Below are 23197 nucleotides of genomic sequence, written 5' to 3'. Positions count from 1 at the left end.
CGATACCCTTTTAGAAGGGAATCGGTTCCCTCTGAGCAATCTGGAATTTTTGGCTTTGAGATGGTTCGAAATATTTTGTAAAATCGTTTTGAAATTATTTTAAGATTAAAACTTAATTTTACACTTGAGTAAGGATTAAAAATTCCCTCTGAGCAATCTGGAATTTTTGGCTTTGAGATGGTTCGAAATATTTTGTAAAATCGTTTTGAAATTATTTTAAGATTAACTTAATTTTACCTTGAGTAAGGATTAAAATGACATTTGAAAGATTTGGAGTATTATTTTGATATTCGAATTATATCGAAATACTTAGAAAATTTTTGGAAAATCTTAAAATTCATTTAACTGAATTTGTTATATCGAAATATCAAAATGTTTTCAACATAATTACATTCTAACATTCATCATGTTTTCTTCTTTCTTCTTCTTTTAAATTTCCTTGAAAAGATTTTTGTTATCAACTAGTGGTTTTATCAATGCACCACTTGTTACTCTGACAGTGAGCTACTATTCAAACAAACTCAATCAATATTTTTCTTTTCTTCTTCTTCTTTTTTCTTCATTATGCACACAACAGTATTTATTCATCCATCTTTTTCTTGAAAGCAAAGCTGTTAGACTTCAAACTTCTAGATGCATTTGAAGCTCATCTTGAGAAGAAAAGTTAGGTTGTTAAATATTATACTCTTCCCAGAATTTTTCCTTCACGATGGATACTCAGCTGTTAAGCATTAAGTTCTATATTAACTTGTAGAAGAAAAACAAAAAATCTAAATAATCTTCCAAACGAACTTCTCTTGAGTAAAGAACTAACACAAATTTGTTTTCAGCATCAACAAATCCTTCTTTGCTCCCATGATTAACAATGGCTACCTACAACAAGCATAAAACACCAACATCACTAGTAGACAATACTTCATTTTTTCATTTTCTATTCTTCTTTTCTTTCTTTTTTTCACCAAAAGTATCAACAAACTCTTTTATGAAATTTCAATATTGCCAAGCACCAAGTCACGATTTGTAGAGAAACATCAAAATTATGACTAAAACAATAAGTGTATATCCATATCAACACATTTGTAACTAAATTGACTTAGAACCAAATTAAATCCTCCTTATTTGGTGTTAATGGTAGTTATGTTATAAAATCCATCGTGACTCTCTCCCATTTCCATTGAGGAATGGAGATCGGCTGCAAAAGTTCTAAAAGCATTTGATATTCATCTTTCACTTGTTGACATGTTAAGCACCTGATTCATGTTAAATTCTGCTATTAAAAAATATCAAAATAATATTACTAACCCTCTACTACTATTTCTTAATTTTTTGTAAATTTTTTATTTGATTCGGTTATCTGAATATTTTATCGAAATTTATCACTTAATAATCTTTTATACAAATACGATATCAAAAATCTGAAACACATAAATATCATTCTTAGAGGTGAACTATTCATTTACATGATAGAAATTCTTTTTGAGAAAATTACCATTTGGTCATTGAACTTTTCTTAAATTTCTACTTGGGTCACTAAACTTTCAAATTTTACATTTTAGTTATTAGTCCAAAATTTGGGACACAAATTTAGTCCATACAAAGCCTTCTTTAGTTTGCAAACACAAGCACCATCAACCGTAAACTGTTCAAATCCAGGCGACTGCATCATGAAAACTACTTCATCACGTAGCTTTCCATCAAGGAAGGCATTGTTCACATTTATTGTCGACGCCATCATGAAAGGTCTGTCAGACGATTTATATCTCGTGTATAACAACAAGATTAAAAAATTATGTATACATAACCATTTTTTGTATTATTCAGACTCATGTTTACATTACAGGAAGTTGTTAAGCAGGAGTTATCTTCATTTCCTGCCTACGCCTGTCAGACGATTTATATCTCGTATAGCCTCTATTACGTTTCTAAATTGTTAGGTTTATTAAGAAGGTTTTTTCACAATTGTACTGCAGTATACTGCAACGTTTAGTTATGACTATCTATGTACAAATAGGTTTTTTCACTACACTAATTTTATATAGCATTACAATCTCAGTGTATTTTGTTGTGACTATGTACAAAGTAGGTTTACGAGGGTTCGGACTTGCATTTTTTTCCATTGAAAACAGTCTGATGGAGTCGTCATCATCAATTATTGTCCATTATGATGCAGCTGTTACTGGGTACTCACTTCTCATGACGTGCTTTTCGTATGGCCTGCTGGATATGCCTCTCATGTTCTTTCAGCATATCCTCGATGTTTCCTCCAGCAGTCATCACTGGTCCTGAGTATTGGATCTTCTTGTTCCTTGGTGCATAACCCTGCCAACCATCACAATTTGTATATTCTGATAATCTGCAGTCTCATGGTCTCAGCTATATTTAGTAAAAACATGCAGAATTATTGTAGAAAATGATGGTAAGTCACTTGAATGCTCCAAACAACGACGATAATTGTTAGAATTAAGCAGAAACAGTGGTTATTTACCGATGCATAGCCTTTGCTCGATGCTCTGTCACCTGTCTTAAGGGAACCGTTGGCTGTCTGAAGTGTTTGCATCGATAACTCTCCGCTGTTTCCTGTAGAATCTTCCTCACCGTTCGACTGTCCCTCAACAAGGAATTCTGGTGTAGGCACTGCCTTAATATCTCTTGAACCTCTTCTAACAGATGCAGGTCCAGGCCCTTTTATGGTCTCTGCTCTTTTCCTGGAAATAATATGAACACAACATGAACACACAAGTCTAGGTTTCATGGAGGTGACAACGAATGGGTCTGACAAAGAAAAGAACCTTCTTGCTTCATGATCACGATGTTTGATATCTAGTTCTTTGCTGGGAGGATACTTTGGCAAGCTTGATGGATCACAAGGCACAGGCTCTTTCTTAAAGAACTGAAAAGGAGAAACACAGTAAATGTAAGTGAATTCATATTTGAAGAAGATTAGTAAACAAGCATGATAAGTTTTATATATGTACAACAGTACAAGGGTATGCAAATACCTGTGATTTAAGTACTGAAGCAACGGTCCCTCGGTTTTTCGGTTCCATCGAAAGGAGTTTTTCGACAAGAGACAAGGCAGAAGGAGCGAAGTTTTTGAAAGTCGCCGCGATCCGGCTTTTGGAAGGTTTCTGAGGCTTGAAACTTGTTGCATGTGGAAGCTTTGTTTTCCGCCAGTACTCCTCTGAGGGTGAACCACACAGCTTAAATATCTTGTGCATTTGTTCCACCTCTGTTCTTCCAGGCATGATAGGCTTCCCAGCATATAACTCGGCAACTATGCATCCGACGCTCCACAAATCTACACCAACTCCGTAGTCGGTGGCACCGAGCAAAAGCTCGGGTGCCCTGTACCAAAGAGTTACGACACGGCTTGTTAACTGCTGTTTCGAATTGGCCTGAACGATTGTAGCCAAACCGAAATCTGCAATCTTAAGAACTCCATTGTTGTCGATCAGAAGATTCGAGCCCTTGATATCTCTGTGCAGGACGCCATGGCTATGGCAGTGTTCGAGGCCCCGGAACAGTTGTTGAATGTAACATTTAATCTACAGAAAAAATCACCTTCTTATAGGACCAACAGAAGATATATATATAACACTCGAGGTCATATATAAAAAGAATTGAACACTAAACTTTATTATACCTGTGGTTCAGTAAAGTTGATGCCAGGAGTTGCTGCAAGCCCTGCAAGGTCATGCTCCATGTACTCGAAAACAAGATACAGGTTCTGCGACGTCTTCGAAGCTACAATCCCTTCGAGCTTCATAACGTTCGGATGATCAAGCTTCCGTAAAATAATGATTTCCCTGGCCATGAAACGAACACTCTCTGGATCCATATTAACGAACCGAACCTTCTTCATGGCAACTATTTTACCGGTTTCAAGATCTTGAGCCTTATATACACTGCTATAAGCTCCTTCACCAATCTACAATACGACTAATTATGTCAATAGGGGAAACAAAAATCAGGTAAAGCTAACATATAAGTCATGTTAATAATGTTACTCATTACCTTCTCTAACTTCTCGAAAGATTCGAACCGCCGAGGCTTCCATCCCTTAACAGCCTCTCCGGCAACCGAAGCTAGCCATGATGGCCATTCAGGTGCATCTAGTTGGCCACCGTTGCCGAGCTTTTCGTCTCCGTTGAAATTATCGTCGTCTTGTGAGGGTAAAGGAACAACCAATTGCATTGATGATGCCTTATCTTTACATTTGATCTTCTTCCGGAGTTTGTCCTTAATTTTGACATCTTTGGCTCCCCTTGAGTAAATGCAGCCCATAATATTGTTTTTCTTACAGGATACCTTGTTCTTGAATAGATGTTTAAATACATGCATTGCCCAAATGTGTATAAAAGCCAACCTAGTTTTCACCATTCAAGGGAAAACCTCAACTCAACACTCTTTCCAGAGAATTAATATGTATATTTGTAGGGTTTTTTTTCCAGCTTTTCAATGTGAAAAATGATTATCTACAGTGAAGCAATCAAAATCTGAGGAACCGCGGAATGAATAAAACAGTATTTTTCTTTTTACAAATATCTAATGTTAGAGGAGCAATGAGAAAATGGGTGGTAGAGAAAAACTAGTACGAAATCCAAAAGAATAAAAAATATTGAAGTTATTTGTTTCCAGAATAACAAAAACATATGTGTTTTGTTTATCCTGGAACATGAAAGCAGAGAACAAAAGGAAATAGACGACAATACTGTAAAATAATCAAAGTGAAAGTAAAAAAGAAAACAAGAAGGAAAGTGGGTGGGAAACCACATCGTGAGATTAGCTCCTAACATTGCGACAAACCAAAGATTTTTGAGACGCTCAATGTTTTTCTCTTTAATTTTCGCTTCCAACTGTTTTTTCTGTTTCATTTTGATTTCTATTATGAACAAATAATAATAATACTGATTATTTTTAAAACTAAATATATTTTGATAATTTATTAATTGAGTTGATATGTGGCATAGTAATATACGACAGAAAGGAAATATTTTGTATAAAATGTTTTACGAGGATATAAATTATAATATTTTGCTGAGAGGAAAAGTATTAAATTATATGACAAAGACAGCAGAGAAATTTAATAGCATTTAAATTGATTAGTTTATTATGATATAATATTATTCTTTTGTAGTAAAGCTCAAGGGTATCTTTCAAAAAAAAAATTATTAATTAGTCGAAAAATTAGAAGTAATTCAATTACATGACGTATGGAGTTGGTAGAGATTGCAAAATACTTGTGAATTAAGAAAATAAGCGGCTGCTTTCTCATTAATGAATTATTAAGGGATTTAAACGACCTTCAGAATACCGCTGTTTACTTTGTGATTTTGATCGTCATTCATCTCAATAGCAGTACAAATCCCTAATCATAGTTTGTATGTACAAATTGATCTGCATGTGAGATAACGGCAGATGGATAAAGCTGTGATTGTAGTATCAACACTCAAGATAATCATCGACAGAGATGCTCAACGCCTCCCCTCCTACTTCCCACCACTCAGCCACAACGCCCATGATCCCAACGTTTCCGTTAACCTTTTCGGCCTCATTGCCGACTGGACTGATCTCCATCACCCGGACGGCATCGACGGCCATGCCGGCATCCGATGCGGCTCTCTGGATAGACTTGGGGGACATGTTGGCATCGACATAGGGAGGCAACATGGTCGGAAGGTTGAGAGCATTCAAGGAAGACGGCTGCCGCAGACAATAGAAAGCAACGTCGTGGGCCATGGCGGCACCTTCCGGCGTCGAATATGAGCCTAACCAAAGACGTTCTTGGCTGCCGGGGACTCGGATTTCGGACACCCATTTCCCCCATCTCCGACGACGGACTCCTCTGTACTTCCTTTCGCCACTGCTTCCGTTTCCGAAGCTCTCGTCTACTTTAAAACCACTCATGTCTTTAGGACGAATATTAAGGATTGAAGTCGAAAGCAGGCAAGGAAATGAGATAACACAAGTGAGGATACGTAAGAGCAGCTTATATAGGTTGAGAAGAAGAAAAAGTCAAACTCAACTTTAAAAAAAAATATTTTATATAATCATATATGAAAAATATTTATATTTGAACTGATCCATGGAGATTGAAGGGAGAGGTCAAATATTAAAGGTCAAAGTGGACCGGACGATGCCTTCCGAAATATTTCTACAATCAATCAAGAAGTTGGGAGTGATAATAATTATAAATCCTTCGCGTTCATATTTCATTTTCATTGTATTTAAAATTAATTAAAACTTTTAATCTTTAGATTTTAAATTAATAACGTAACAATTCAATTATAAATTTTATTTTATTATTATTTATAATTGATCTCTTTTCAATTTTGATGCCCAAATATATCATTATAATCCGTAGTAGATGCACTGCTGGTTTAGGACGAGTGCCTATTCACTTTGAAATCTTAATATGTTTTAATTATTTATTTATTTTATTTTAAAATTTTATTCTTATCCATTAATGAAATAACATTGGAAAGCATACGAAGAAAAAGAAGTGTGAGAGAGAAGGTCAAGTGGTAGTTTGAAGTCTAGAGATAAGAACGTGTCCAAGATCTTTTAAGTAGAAGCCCCCCACACACCCACACACACACATTAAGAATGAGCGAGTGAGGACCGTCAAGGTCAAGCTTCCATAAGGCATGACATCACCATTTTCCACACTAAATGGCCATGTGGCTGCCACCACCATATATCCAGCTTGCATAATGCAATACGTCACCATTTTCCACACTTCCTACGTGGCTCCCATCATATCTCAAATGGAAATTCACCCTTCCTATTAATTAATAACTTTAAACATTGACTCGACCCATAAATTAATTACATTCAATTATAATATTATAATTAAAATAATTTGATTCAAACATTTAAATGGATAACTTGTCGACTAATGCAAAATAAATTATTTAAATAGAATACAATTTTCTTTATTTAATATTGACAACTTATAAATTAGTTCAAAAATTTACTCTAAAATCATCCTTAATAAAATAATTTCGATATTACATTTCGTAATGCACATCAAATCGATTTTCCATAATATAACAATTATCAATATGGATAACCTTGATAAGTCCATTTTGAAGGGTCAATAGATAAACACAATGTATTTTGATATAGGGGTGACCTATGTTTGATTGTGGATATAAGATGGAAGCAAAAAACTTACAAATAAGTGAAGACTTTAAAAGATATATGCTTGGATGGTTGATGTAAATGGTACAAGGGTGAGCTTGAAATGATGAAAATAGGGGTTGGTTTGTATGATAAGGGGTGTGTGTAAGTTTATGAAAGAGTGAGATGGTGAAGTGAAATTTTAACTCCCCGAATACTTGGTTAGAAGTATTGAGCTAAACTGAGATGGGCCTTGAATTAATTCCTTAGCTTGTAGGAAGCCTTAACCCAAATTGAAGAGGATTTGGGCTTGAGTTGAGCCCAATAGTGAATTAAAAAGGGTGTTTTTAATCTGCAGTCAGAATTGGAGGGACCAAAGAAGCAATTTTACCCTTGTTCAAAATTAAGGCTGAAATCCTTAATTGCTTGGTGATATCATGTCTGATACACCCTCTTTTTCTCAACTCTCCTTTGTCACTTCTTCATCTTAATAGCTCTTTCTTCCTCTCCAAGAACCAAGTAAATATAGAAATTTGGTAGTCTTGCAACCCTAGTTCAGCAACCTAAAGGTAAGAATCATGATCCTTGTATCCCAAACTTTGTATCAAGCTCTCAAGACACTCATTTCACAATAGTTGCAAGAACGGGTTTAGAAGGGTTTTAGGAACTAGATGGTTCCAACCCATTTTTCATATATTTCTAGTCTTAAAAAGTGTTTTTAAACCCCTCCTAATCCCTAGAAACTGTTAGTAACCCTTGCATTTGGTTTTGTTTAATGCAAGAGTTTGAAGAATGCTCCAAATCTAATGGGAAAAAAAGCTTACTTTGGGCTGAGCCTTTGACATTTCCAGTAGTATAACATCAAAGGTAACTCACTCTTGACTCAATTATACCATATGTAAGCCATTTAGATGAAATGTAGTAGGTTGCATAATCTTGAAGCATTCCCAAGATAGATTTCATGTTTTAGAGCTATAAACATGTCTAAAGCCCTATTTATGCTCATTTATATCTTTATAAAACATTAATAATGTTTGGGGACCTCACTAAGGTTTTTGGGATAGTAGAATAGGAGTTTCTGTACCTATTTTATGCTCTATGTAGGTTGAGTTTTGATAATAGAGTGATAGTATCGAAACTTGTTCTTCTTCTCGGGAAAACTCGTGAGTTTCTGGCCAAGAGTATCAATATTATTTCAAGAGTATTGATACTTTTGGTCATAGTTTCGAAATTCCCAGAAAGTTTCGAAACTAGGCAGAACAGAATGTTTAAAAGTATCGGTACTGTAACACCCCCGATCCGTACCCGACCTGGATACAAATCTGAGGTGTCACATTGACTTTTCAATGCTTTGACTCTTTGAAAAATCTGACTAAAATTTAACTTTTTACTTTTATTGGACAATGAAAACATAATTACAAGACATATCAGGGTATTTACGATTTAAACATTAATAGTACATGCCAACCAAATTTCAAATAACAAAATCACATACTCTTCAAATCAGTCTGATATGATATTCTTCAACGTTATGTTGTCCTTCCCTAGTTTACTTCACTGTCTTCTCTGAACCTATGTGTGAAAACACTCACAAGCTAAGTCTATGACTTAATGAGACATAAATGAGCATAATAAAATATTTAAAACACTTGTTTAAACATTTCAAAGAAAACATTGAATACCAAAAAACATTGAATACGGAAAACATTATGCATTTCATATAAATAACATATACTTTTAAGCACTGTTCAATTCATATTAACTTATTTAAATAGCCAAACACATATCACTGGGAACTCAAGATATGTGAGTACTTTGAGGTTGTGCACTATAATTGCAGTCGAAACTGCCGCGTAGAATTCGCACCGAAGTGTCACGTAGAATATGCACCAAAGTGCCATATAGATTTGTCCCTAAGGACAACGTAGAATTGTCCTGAATGACCATATAGAATTGTCCCGAAGGACCGCGTAGAACCCTCGACTCTTGGCATGCCAACTATACCTCTAATTCTCATAACATGTACTTTGGGTTTTAACCATATAATTATTTCACATTACATTATTCAAAGTATCATTTTTCCACGTTGAACACATTCACATAGAACATTTTCATATAGAACACATTCACATATAACATGTTCACATACTAATAAAATCAAAACAATACTTCAGAAATACAATTTATATAAAACGTTATAAAGATATTACATAAAATAATTAAAATTGTTTTTTATAAAAAAACCTTTGAGGTTGGCTTACCACAAGTCGTTCTCATATCTAATATAAAATAATTAAGTTGCACTCACATTTGCCTCACTTAAGCCCTAAGCAAACATCATTTTCACTTTCACTTTCACTTTCGATCGAATCTACAAGTTAACATGACCAATATGAATATCGGAGCTTAATTAATTGTAAATCAATAAGCATTTACATAACTAAATAAAACACTTAATTCACAATTTCATGTTGAACAGTATCGACACTCTACACCCAGTACCGATATTTCCCTTCTACGGTACTGATACCTACTTCAGTATCAATACCCAATTTGCATTATGGAATTTCCTCTTCAATTATAGTATCGATACCTCACTATTGGTATCGATACCCCTAGTATCGATACTACCCATGCAGTATCGATACTATTTATCCGATTCATATAATTTCTTTTCATTTAACCTTATAGTATCAGTACTGCTCTTCCAGTATCGATACCCTTACTCATATTTCACTTATTTCATTTTGAATTTTACCCAAAACTCACATAAATCTCATACTTTTGACTCATTTCATGTCCTTAAACTCAATAAAACTTATCACAACCAACTTACATCAATTAAATCCCCTTAACATCCAAAATTCCCACTAGAACACTTAAAACTAAAAATCAATCCCATTCTTCAAACTTGTTTCTGATTCTTTATAATACTTCAAACATCTTATTCAAACCTTTGACAAGTCAAATATACCTTTAAAATCCAATTACTAACCAATTTTCTTCAACTCCCTTAAAACTCATTTTACCAAATTATCATTAACTCATCAATCTCATAGTTTTTAGTCATCTTTAAGTTTTCTTAAGCTTCTATACCACCTAAAGATTCAAAACCAATTCAAAATTGAAAGAAACAACCAACTTCAAGAACACTTACCTTAGCAATGGAGCTCACTGTGGAAGAAGGAAGAAGAGAAGATGAAGAGAATAGTTCTACGCCTTTCCTTTTTCCTCACATGTTATATAACTTTAAAATTGAATTTTAAATTCATATCATGACAAAAGATCATTTTTCCCTTTTATCCTTCAATCTTTGAGAATTAATCCTAAACAAAAATTCCCAAATCAATCCTTGAACATTTCAATTTATCTAAATCAAACCACTAAATTTTGAATTCTTACACTTTAGTCACTGATCCGATGTTTGGGATATTATAGATACTTATATAAAGTATCAAAACTTTTACAAGAGTATCGATACTCTTGGGATAGTATCGATACTTTCAGTCTGTTTTGGACAAAAGGCTAGTTTTTAAGGGAGTTAGACTCGAGGTACCCTAACACTTTAGTATATCCTCAAATAAGACTTCAAGTGAGAACAATAATTAATATCATAATAGTAGAAACAAAAATAGATAGGTTTACATAAAACTAGCCTTGGTTGACGCTCGGGAAACAATCAGGACACCCGAGTTTCCTTTTAGCAGAAATACGACAGTCAGTGGATCCAAGTTAGTTCTGTAGACATTAAATTTTTGCCCGTTTTATTTTTTTATTGTTATAATTATTATAATTATTATTATAATTGTTATAATTATTATTATTACTATTATTATATTTTTATTAATAAATATTATTATTACATATTACAGGCCCAATACCCCAAGCCCAATTACAACAATACCCAGTTCTGGCCCAATTCGAGCCAGCCTAATAGAAACCCTAAACTGATTAGGGTTTTATCTTTTTCAGCCGCCAGCATCATTTTCAGCCACTGGATCTGGTTTGATCAAACGGTCCACAGCTTTCCAGATAAAACCCTAGGGTATCATAACCCTAGGGACACGTCCGCCGCCGTTGGTTCCAAAAGGACACACGTTCGCCGCCGAAGTCTCCAGAAGGCCAACTGCCTCTCCACATGTCGAGCTCTACGGTGAGTCACCACCATAGCTATGGTGACTCACCTAAGCAACCTTATTGGGACCGGTCTGAAGCCATCACCGGTGGTGGCTATAAAAGCCACCGGATCCTGCAAAAGAAAAAAAGAGGGGACAGAGAGAGCACCAGAAAATAAAAAAGAAAAACGGAGAGAAGAACGGAAGACATAGAGACACAACAACACCACTACAACAATACCCGAGCAAACAACAAGGTTCCAAATACCAACAACAAGCAACATATTGAAAGTAACTGAGAGTAACGAACGAGGGAAAGAGAGGGAAACTTACTCTGCTCACCGGAATCACTGTAAAACCGAAGGTAATACCTACGGTCTTTTTTAGATCTAGGAAGATCTATAGGGTTTTAGGAAAAAGAGAGGCCATATTCGACCTTAGAGTAAAAAAAGGGTCATTCGGGGCTATTTTATCAAATTTCGGCCACCATATACGGTGGCCGGCAACGGTGGTCGAGACCGAAGCGCGGCCGTCGGCCGGAGCTCATTTCCCTCAGATGAGGGAATTGAAGAGAGAACCGAGATTCTCTCTCAGTTAGAGAGAAGAGAAATGAGAGAAATGAGGATGCTGGCCCTTCGGGCCAGCCGTTTGGAAAATATATATCCCTTCCCAAACGACGCCATTTTGGGGAGGGGTATGTCAGTAATTTCGCGCATGGCCAAACCCTTTCCGCAGCTATCCAAGTTTTGTAATTATTCATTTTAGTCACTGAAACTAACTTCTAAACATTCTAATTCAGTCTTCGAATTTTATTTTATTATGTTTTAGTCCTTACCAGTATTAAATAATATATTTTAGGATAAATAATAGATTTAGTCCTTGTAATTTTGTTAATTAATATTTTAATCCTGAACAGTATGTTCTAATTTATTTTAATTTGATGTTAAAATTTTATATAATTTTTTTAGTCACTAAATTAATAAATGGGCAAAATAGCATGTCTAATTCCTGTAATTTTAAATAATTAATTACAAATTAGGTATTTAATTTTATTAAATTATAATTTAGTCCCTAAGTTTAATATTTTCATTTATTTTACAAGCTTTATTACTTTTTTATTTTTTTTTCATACCATGTTTTAATTTTATTTTAAACATTGTTTAATCATATGTTATTTTTATATATTTATATATATATTTAATTATCATTACTATTACTATTATTATTTATTAATTATGTCAATATATATAGTCTTATAAATATATATAATATTTATTTATTTATTCTATTTTCCTATTTATAAATTTAATTTTATAAATTACTTTTAAGAAAAATAATCATATTTTGATATTTATTTATTTTTAATATCGAAGAAAAGAGCTGTCTTAAAGCACCTAGAAGCCCTTTTCTGATATTTCTAAATAAGTAAATATCTTATTTATGTATATTAATATATTTTCTTAAAATTATTTGAAATAACAGAATTATGAATTAAATATATCTAGAAATTTTTAAATTTCTAATAATTGAGACAATTTATAATTAAAAAAGTACCAATTTTGGGCGTTGTAGGGGTGCTAATCCTTCCCTAAACGTAACCGACCTCGAATCCCTTTTTTATTATTAAAAAGAACGAATTTTTGGTTATAAACGCAGATCAGTTCATCTTTTAACTGATGTTTTCTTAAAACTCTTTTAAAAGATAATTTTTAGGTATTCGACCTACCTAACCCAAAAGGCCGATGGCGACTCCCAAATTATTTTAAAAACCATTTATTCACATCACTTTTCCCGTCGAGTAAAAATTTTGTGCCCTGACGAAAACCGATTACAACAGCTTGGCGACTCTGCTGGGGACCGGTCATGCTTTGAAATTAATTATAAATTGTCTCTATTAATTAGAAATTAAAAAATTATTTATTTAATTTTTAATTCTTTTTTTTTTCAAAATTTTTATTACTTATGATTTTCATAATATTTATTATATTTTTTATTTTTACTTTATTTTCAAATATTAAATTTTTCATTTAATTGTTTGTCAGAGGTTTGAACATTTCTCCTCACACACAATACTTGCATTGCATAACATAAAGCTTTCTAATCAAGCTTGTCCCTTTTTAAGTGGGAGTGAAAGCGACGTCTTCGTGAGAATTTATTCTCCGTGTCAGACCTAGCAAGTAGCTTTCGGGGTTCATATGCTCTATGTCTTCGTGAGAATTTATTCTCCGTGTCAGGCATAAAGAAATGTGTCCCCTCGAATTGAACTCGATCCGCTTAAGTCTGTGATGTACTAGGATTGAGGGTTTGACAACCCAAGGTGGCATCAACAAGGACAGTTCGAGTACCTTTACTCCTAGAACTGAAGCCCTGCATATATTAAACCTAGAAACTCTCCCGATCTGAAACCATGCCAAAATTTTGTTAGTAGGTATACACAAAGGAGAAATAATTTCTAGCTTTTATTTCCTTTTCTTTTTCCTGAATAAATGTATGCAAACTAAAAATCATGCGGTTAAGCTAATTTTTCCAAACAAAGCATGGAACTAGAAAGCATGAGGTTAGGATTTATACCTTGATAAATAGATTTTTTTCCCCCATTAATTGGTACTAACTATTCTATTTTTTCTTATTTCTTTTGCTTGCATTGCATGATCATGGCATAACCAAAAGGTGTTTACTTGAAAGACTGTTCATCATATTGGAAAGAAATCGTAAATGGACAAAAAGTTTTATGATCAAACAAAATATGATGCGGCCAAGGAAAGACATCCTGAGGAAACCCTGAGGATAGAAGCAAGCAATGCACACAGAGATCCTGTTATATTAATACCAAAAGTACTCCACAAAGATCCTGCCAGATTGATACCAAAAGCAGTCTATGGTAAGAGTATCAGTCGGGACACACAGAATAGAGGAGGTTTTTATGAAGCTCAAGCGTGTTATTTGAAGGACCAAAACAAGAAATTGAGCACAGAAATAGAAGCCATGCATGAATATTTCCAGAAGATTAGTCAAGCCTTTCAAAATGCTGGCATAGGAAACACCCCATAAGAGTGGATCACATGGGTCACCAAGCTGAAAAAGAACTGCAACATATATGAAGATCTTGTTCAAGAACTTCTTGGACAGAAAGGTTCTCTTACAAGGGAAAATGAGCAACTCCGAGAAGTGACACAGAAGATGAAGGAGAATGTCATGGAAGAAGTTGCAGTCCAGACAAGCAATATGTCCCTTAAGCTAATAGACTAATTTGGCTTTGGAGAAGTTAGGAATGAAATATATCCCTATATGTAAAGTTTTGTTTGATGTACCGAAACTTTTGCGTTCAATGAAATCTGTTCTAAGATGATCACTCTTGAGTAACACCTTTTCATACATGCATTTGTATTTTGCATTTGTACATTTTTACGTTTGTATTTACATTTACATTTTTAAACTTACATCATGCATTAAAACATATTTAATTAAATAATAATGTTTATTTATTTTCAATATCAAAGAAAAGGGCAGTCTTAATATAACTGGATGTCCTATTCTGGTATTTTAAATAATTTACATTTACATTTGCATATTTACATTTGGCATCTTTGCATTTGTATTTTTATGTTTGCTTTTGTATTGCACAATTTGTATTCTTATTATTACATTCACATATTTACATTTGCATTTGGCATCTTTGCATTTTTTATGTTATAATACATTAAAACATTCATTCATTAAAATAAGGATTTCAAACGAAGTGATCTTGGTTTTTCCTTGAAGCAAGAACGCTCAGCACGACACAAGAAAAATGTCTAAAGAAACTGAAGATAGGCTAGCCAAATTTGAGATAGAGCAGAAAGAAATACAAGAGGAATTGAGGAGCAAGTTGGCACAAATTGAAGCTAATATCACAAATTCTCATATCAATCTACTGAACAATATGAAAGAAATGATTGAGAAGCACCAGACCACTGGAAAGAGTCTTGTTGAAAACCCCATAAATTCTTTGGGTGTTACACCTGTTCATATTCCTGAGTTCACCTCTGTACCCCAGGAAATTCAATCACCAATTTACTTCGCTGTTAAGAACTCACCATATCAAGCTGGAGCATCATTCCCCACTGATTGTCCTACTACTTCTGAGTTGAAGCCTGATGAATTTTGTATTAGTAATGAGATCCTTGACCTAAACAAATCAGTTGAGAAGGAAAAATTCACTCAACGATTGGAAAATATAGAAGAGGTGATAAAATCTATAGAGACAGTTGAGTCATTTTATGAGTTTGATGTCAAAGAACTAAGTTTGGTCCCTGGCCTGGTTATTCCACCAAAGTTCAAGGTTCCAGATTTTGAGAAGTATAATGGGACCACTTGCCCTTCATATCATATCACTATATATTGTCGTCGTATGACTGGCTATGTAGAGAATGAAAAGTTGTTGATCCACTGTTTCCAAGACATTTTATCTGGGTCTGCATCCAGATGGTATAATCAGCTAAAACGTACTCAAATACGTTCTTGGAGGGATTTAGTTCAAGCTTTTTTGGGTCAATACAAGCACATGACTGATATGGCCCCTGATCGAACAATGTTGCAAAGCATGAATATGAAGTGCAATGAAAGCTTTCGACAATATTCACAACGATGGAAAGACGTTGCTTCTCAAGTACATCCACCATTGACTGAAAAAGAGTTCACTACTTTGTTCATCAGCACATTAAAATTTCCTTATGTTAATCACATGATAGGGGTTGTCCCTAATAATTTCTCTGACATCATCATAAGTGGAGAAATCATCGAAATGGCTATCAAGAATGGCAAGATAAGAGGCTCTAACAATACTAAAGTCAAGAAAGAAGCTGGGGTTAATACAGTGAGGTCTTATTCAGTTAAACATGGTGCCAAACCTTATTGAGTGATCAAGAAGAAAAAGAATGTGCAGGGATTTCAATTTCCTCCCTTCCATTGTTCGAGTGAAAAATTACATCCAAAAATGCTCTCAGCCAGATCAATTACTCCACAACTTGATCAATCACAGTGGCCTCCAAATGAGAATTGGACCTATAAGGAAGTTCCTTGGATAAATCAGACTGGAATTCCAAATTGTTCAGCTAAGGTTCCTGGTAACCTTAAGGGAAATTTCCAAGACCCTTAAGAGCAAGCAATTCAAAAATGCAAGATAAAAGAATGGGTTAAGGTTCAATGTTCAGAAACCTTTGTTGCAACAGAAACTAATGTAACTAAATCCTATGAAGAATATCGGGCACAAGAAAATGGGAAAAGAAATCAAAAGGCTCCCATGGATGTAATTCGAGATTGGCCTATAGGTCTAAGAAAGAATGAGATAAATGATATATTAGTCATTTGACAAGAATAATAATTAAATAATAATTATGGGTATTTTAATACCCATGTGGAGCATGTGTATGAAACAAATGTTTCTAGATAACTCTCCTTTCTTCTTTGTTATTCTTTTCACCGTGAACCCCTAAAGGCAAATGTGAGTTTCTTTGTTAGCTGATTATTTGTTGGTTTTATGGTTGGGTTTTGATCATTAGATGATAACTAAGCTTAAGGAAAGCTTTAAGTTATCTTAAAATCAAAAGAAAAAGGAGTTAGGAAAGATTAAAAATTTGGAAGTTCTTGAGTTAAATCTTGAAATAGAGCTTATAATAAGAATTGAAAGTTGGATTTGACTTGTCATTAACTTAATTAAGAGATATGAAGTGATAGAATTGAATTTAAAACATGTTGAAAATTGGGTATGATTCTTGAAGTTCATAACGAGGAGAGGATTTTGAGGTTTAAGATGAGATAAATGGATATAAATTGGTTTAAGTATGTGTATTTGAGTTAATAATATAAAAAGGGAATAAAACATGAAGTATTAAAGCTGAAAATAGTGAATTTTCGTACTTGAATAGTGATTTCTGGGCAAAAATTTATAGATTTCAATATGGGTATCGATACCTTAGGCAGGGTATCGATATCTCAGTTAGGGGTGTACCGATACCCTATAAAGGGTACCGATACCTACCTTAAATAATAAATGAAAATAACCTTTCTTTTAATTAAGAAAAGAAAGATTAAAGTATGTTGATTGGAATATTGATATGTATAAATGTATTGTTATGTAGATATAGAACGTAATTCCGTTATGAAACAATCGAGGAATTAGGATTCAATTCAAAGAAGGAAGTATTAGAGGTGGATTGGAAATTAAGCAAGGCTAAGGTGAGTGCAATTTAATTTGTACTTATGTTATTGAATAAACATTGGCTTGCGACGAGCCAGTGACGGAGTTACTATGGTAAGAAGTGACTCCTAAAATGTTATTTGATTTGTGGTACATGCATAACTTTATATATGGATGTTTTATACATCATTGAGTATGATTGATATGATTCTTATGTATGTATGAGTATATGAAAATGGGAATATGGGTCACATGTTATTTTATGTGATTTTGATTGGTGTGAATACATTCATATGTGAGCAAGATATGACATATGTGTTTACATAAAAACATGAGAAATTATATAAGTTATATAATATAATCTATGTGATTACATGCAAAGTGATATGAACTATGTGACATATGAATGTGAAATAAGCTATGTGATAAGGACATAGAGAATGAAATGACTACGTGGTAATGAGATATGAAATATACGATAAAGTCATATGTTAAAAGATCAATGATTATACGTACATGTGATAAGTGACAGAAAAGAAGAGATATGTGTCTATAAGAGAAATGATATGAATAAGTGATGTGAATATGTGAACTGTTATAAATGATAATGCTCATTTTATGTGATATGAGAGCTAGTGGTATAGTTGGCATGCCAAGAGTCGAGGGTTTACCTATGTTCTTCGGGACATATGGACTGTTTACCTATGTTCTTCGGGACATATGGACTGTTTACCTATGTTCTTCGGGACATATGGACTGATTAGATTCTTCGGGATCTATAGACTGGTTCTTCGGGACATTTACACGAGTTGTGGTGACAGCATAGTGGTGCACAACCTCAATGTACTCACATACCTTAAGTTCTCAGAAGTGTACATAGGCTTTAAAGAGAGTAAATAAATGTATTGTTCATGATATTGTTCACAGTATTGTTCGTACCATATATTATTGTTCATAAAAACATATTTTTCCTTAAATGTGTTATAACGAACATAATTCAACGGTATATTATCGTATTTTCTTAATATAAGTTCAAACGTTTTGTTATTTTGTAAGAATATTGTTTTAAAAAGTTAATGTGACATACGGGTTGGGGTGTTACAAGCCAGGTCGGGTTTATGGTGAAAAATACCCGATCCGATCCCAAAAACAATTTATAATTTTACCTTATATATTTATGAATAATTACAATAATAACTCTCTATATATTATTTTTTTCAATTAAGCCACTATTTTTATTGAATAAAAATAATATTTTTTATTATTTCGGGTCGAGTCGGATCGTGTTAGGTTTTTAAGTTATATATTAGGTTGGATTCGGGTCGGATGAAATCTTATTTTTGTCGGGTCGGGTCGGGTCTCGAGTGGAGGATTACTTGATCTTAGGTCAGGTGGACCAAAAACCCGACTCATGCCCATCCCTACTAATTTGCAGTTGATGCCAAATTTATTACACCATATGTGACATTATATGCATGTTGGGTGCCGATAATACTTGAAACGCAAGAAATTCATGTCCGGTCTCATGCTTATACACGGTCGTCAAATATTGTAAGAGACGTAACCATCTATTCTTCACAAACATTGCATTTAATCTTAGACATGGATCATACCTTTTAATTATTATTTGCCTACATTTTCAGTAATTAAACCCACATAACTTTGCATTTGATGTCAAAGCTGGCAACATTTTTTTGCGTGAGAGATCAAACACATCCATAATTTAATGATGATGTTAAATTGAGTCTAGGGATCGGCACGGGTCGGGTTTAAGTCGTGTTTTGGCCAACCCGATTCGATTCAATTTTTTGAGATAAAATTTGAACCCGATTCGATCCGACTTAACCCGAAATAATAATAAAAATATTATTTTTAACAATGATTTAATTGAAAATTATATATAGAGGGGTATTATTATAATTATTCCTAAATATATAATGTAAAATTATATTTTTTAAGGGTCCGATTGGGTATTTTTCACCCTAAACCCGAACCCGACCCAACCCAACCCGAATATCACCTTTAAAAAACACGACCCGACCCGACTTGAACCTATTTTTTTTTTATAAAAAAACCCAACCTAATTAGATCGATCGGGTCGAAACCCGTAGAATTCGGGTCTTATGGCCATCCCTAAACGAGTCCATTCTCTACAAATTTAAAATTTAAAATGGATCCTTATTTATGCAAAGATACACTACGTATTTAATCACTTAGTTATTATTTTAGTTTTATTTTGATCGCTGAATTATCTTTTTCAAATTATAACTAACATTATATTATAATTTTATTTTAGCCATCTATTGTTAAAAAATAATCAAACGCCTCCTATAATATTTTTAATATTTTTCAATGACGAGTGACAATACTTAATTATTACATGTTAACATCACCTTTTAAGTTATTAAGGATGGATGATAGAAATGAAATCAAAAACGTAATATTAATTATGATTTTAAAAGAAATAATTAGGTGACTAAAACAGGACCAAAGTGATAATTGGATGATTAAATGTAAAGTTTACATTAAGAGTAAAATATGCAGTATTGCAGATAGCAGAGAACAAATGAATAGGAATAAAGAAGCTGATACATACAGAAGCAGCGCTTAACTTAACTCCCACATGGAGTAATGCAATCTTCACTCATATTCTCATTAAACATCACATGGAACACTACTAGAGATGAGTTCCAGAGTGCAATCTTCATTCATCATTCTTCCCCTCATATTTCATAGAAAATACAAAGAAAAAAAGGGTGATAATAACATGATTAAGTAATCCCAGTAACTAATAACAAATGGGTGTTGCATTTAACGAGAGCCACGATTAATTAGGCCATAATTATCTGTTCTGCTGCTAGCACTTGGAAGATAGAGTATTGATTCCGAAACTGAATAACTTTTTTTGAAACAAAGATTACCGAATCCGAACCTATCACTGATACTCCTTGTAACCTTAGCTCCTGCTGCTCTCCACGATTTGTTTTCATCGTCGTCGTCATCCTTGGAACATTCAACCAACGCCGTGAAAAACGGGTCCTTCCGGAAGATCTCAGCACCGACGGGAGCCACGGTGGAGGCAGTGGAAGTTTTCTTCCGAGATAGCAACTTCCTCAAAATGCTCTTCCTGGAGGTCGGTGGAGTAGCTGGTGGTGGCAATGGCAGCAACTTGATGGATTCTTTATTCTTGTGGTTTTGTAGCTTCTTAGGTATCCCTGGTAAACGTTCCCAAGAAAATGGTACGCCTGAAAACCGGACCGGAACCACCGGACTAAGAGGCGAATCGTCTTGAAAATACGATGATGATAATGTTGCTGATGACGACGAAGAAGATGAAGACGAAGAGAACGAAGGCGTTCGCCTGGAAGAAGGGTATTTGGTCGCCGAAATTATGGAAGCCATAGATATAGAGAGAAAAAAAAGGAGGGACAGAGGACACCAGTTTGGGTTATTATATATGGTTCTTTGATTTTATTTTTGTTTCCTTTTTAATTTCATACCTACTGTTGTATATATATTTACATAGAGAGAGATGTATATATTTTGGAGTATATTAAAAGAATTATAATGTTATCAATATTAATTAACAAAAAGTCGACCCTATGAGTCCATGACAGTGGGCAAGCCATTGATGAAAAAGGCAAGAAAGAAAAGGAGTTAGCATTGAAGGAAAACTAAATTGTGATGGCGGTGGTGATAAGGACTAAACAATATTTAGTAGTTTAATCTCTGTTTTTAATATATCTTTATTTATTTTATTTTCAGCACTATTTATTTATTTGTTTACATATTTATTTTTATGTAATTATTTATTATAAATAGTATTTATTAATATCTTTTTATATGTGCTAAAGTTATTTTTACGATACATTTTCAAGAGGATATTAATTTTTGAACATCGTTTTAATTGTTTAACGTGTAATCAATAAATAAATAAATTTCGTACATACATATATATAATTAAGTCAAAATTGTGGACCCTCGAATTTCAATAGATAAAAGCAGAGCCAAACATATATATTCGATATGAACAGAAAAATATATCTGGTTTTATTCTTTTTGATAATTGCTTTGTGTTGTTTGATCGAAATGGCTGAATCTGCAGATGTTACGAAATCATCGTTATCGACGTCGTCGTAGGACGCGGCGGCGGCGGTCCACATCGTATACACCGAGAAGCCTCAGGATGAGCAGCCTGAAGCCTACCATCTCCGAACCCTCGCTTCCGTCCTCGGCAGCGAAGAAGCTGCTAAGGATGCCCTGATCTACAGTTACAAGACGCCTGCCAGCGGCTTCTCCGCCAAGCTTAATCCCGAACAGGCCGAGATATCAAGTACGTGTCTTTTCGTAATACTTTTTTCTGTTTTTCTAGAAATAATATTATTAGCTTGTCATTTATATGAATCACTATTTTCTTCCGGTTTCTTTTTTAAGAATTAGGATTAGCACGCGAACTTGAAAAAATAAGTTCCTGAATAATCGGGATTAGCATACGATTTTGAAGAATGAAAAAACTAAAACGAATAGCAGAAAGGAAAAGGCTTCAAGAGTCTTTAGTTTATCCAAAATAACTAGGTAAAATGAAAATAAACATATACGGTCTCATTAATTAACTAAGGCCAGGGTTTCGTTTTTGTTAAGGATTGCATGATTGAATCTGAACAACCGGCCGATGAAACGGCTGGTTTTATATCTCCCCGGTGCTCGAAAGACCAATATCCCCCATGGCTCTTGAAGTCAAACGAGCACCCAAGAAAGTAAAGAAGATATAGCATAAAAAGTTATCGAGGATAACATGGAGTTAGAACTTGAAGTACATGGAGAAATAACAGAAGAAGGTAATATAAAAGAGTTAGACCGTCATGAACAGACACAAGTGTCATGAACCATGAGGCAGAAATGGAGAGGGATGATAAGGAATTGGGGAAAACGAGAGAATTAGGGATTTTGGGGAAAAAGGAATTTAATTTGATAGATCAAGTGGGAGCAGGAAACATACCTGAAGAGAAGAACAGGCTGCCTGGATCATATGGGAGTGGACCAGAGAAGAACGAGCCCAAAGTGAAGAAAATGAGCCCAACAGCTTGCCATGGAATTTAAAAGATAAAATCAGTTAAAGAAATCTAGTTGTTATACAAGGACAGTACAGCTTGCACTAAATTCTTAACAAATTCACTATATACTGGTTGTAAAAACAAATGAAATTATGAATGAAAATATTATGAAGTTCTTCCTTTCATCTTATTCTTCTCTGTTTTCTTAAATTCTTTCTGTCTTCCATTCGAAATCATTGCAAATTGGTATTCAGAGCAAGGTTGTTTTTTTATCCAAAAGTATCAAAAAAAAAATTTCAAACTGGGTAAAACAAAGAAAAATCAACAAATGACTCATAATGATCCACCACCAGTTATTCCTCCTGATCCAATAGAGTCTTCTGATGTCAAAGCAATTCCAACTTGGTGGCTTCATCAACAAAGTGCTTTGGAGCATAGGATGCAGACTTTGGAGACAACAACAAATGAAACTAAAAATTTGCTCCAACAACTTTTGGGATTGATGCAGAAAGCTAGAACAGAGTCTGGCCATTCTTCTCCTGCTGAACAACATCCATTACCAGCAGTTCAGACTAAAACAACAAGTAAGTTGCCCTTGCAAGTTACAGTTATTGATGATTGTGAAAAGTATTCCTTTCAACCATGACAACCAGGGATTCTAGCCTCAAAACCTACTTTTCACCAAGATCTTATTGAAACAAATGATGTTTTTAAGATGAAAGTAAGAG

At 34.0% G+C, this 23197-nt stretch overlaps 3 protein-coding genes across 3 annotated transcripts; all 3 read right to left on the bottom strand.

Annotated features, from left to right (window-relative positions):
- Positions 1 to 2591: 2591 nt before the first annotated feature.
- Positions 2592 to 4284, bottom strand: LOC120128850 (probable serine/threonine-protein kinase At1g09600). The gene is made up of 6 exons (XM_039146469.1): positions 4015 to 4284; positions 3644 to 3928; positions 3000 to 3545; positions 2790 to 2890; positions 2656 to 2705; positions 2592 to 2602 (listed from the first exon to the last, which is right to left on the bottom strand). Exons 1-6 carry the CDS (start codon positions 4282 to 4284, stop codon positions 2592 to 2594), a joined length of 1263 nt encoding a protein of 420 aa, XP_039002400.1.
- Positions 4285 to 5442: 1158 nt separating this feature from the next.
- LOC120128849 (ethylene-responsive transcription factor ERF020-like) lies at positions 5443 to 5907 on the bottom strand. The gene has a single exon (XM_039146468.1). The coding sequence runs from the start codon at positions 5905 to 5907 to the stop codon at positions 5443 to 5445; it is 465 nt and encodes a 154-aa protein (XP_039002399.1).
- A 14319-nt stretch (positions 5908 to 20226) lies between these two features.
- On the bottom strand, positions 20227 to 20817 carry LOC120128847. The gene has a single exon (XM_039146467.1). The coding sequence runs from the start codon at positions 20815 to 20817 to the stop codon at positions 20227 to 20229; it is 591 nt and encodes a 196-aa protein (XP_039002398.1).
- Between the last annotated feature and the right edge of the window lie 2380 nt (positions 20818 to 23197).

Source organism: Hibiscus syriacus, unplaced genomic scaffold, assembly GCF_006381635.1.
Source record: "Hibiscus syriacus cultivar Baekdansim isolate YM2019G1 unplaced genomic scaffold, ASM638163v2 tig00110482_pilon, whole genome shotgun sequence".
Classification (NCBI taxonomy): Eukaryota; Viridiplantae; Streptophyta; class Magnoliopsida; order Malvales; family Malvaceae; genus Hibiscus; species Hibiscus syriacus.
This window is presented reverse-complemented; position numbering and strand designations above follow the sequence as displayed.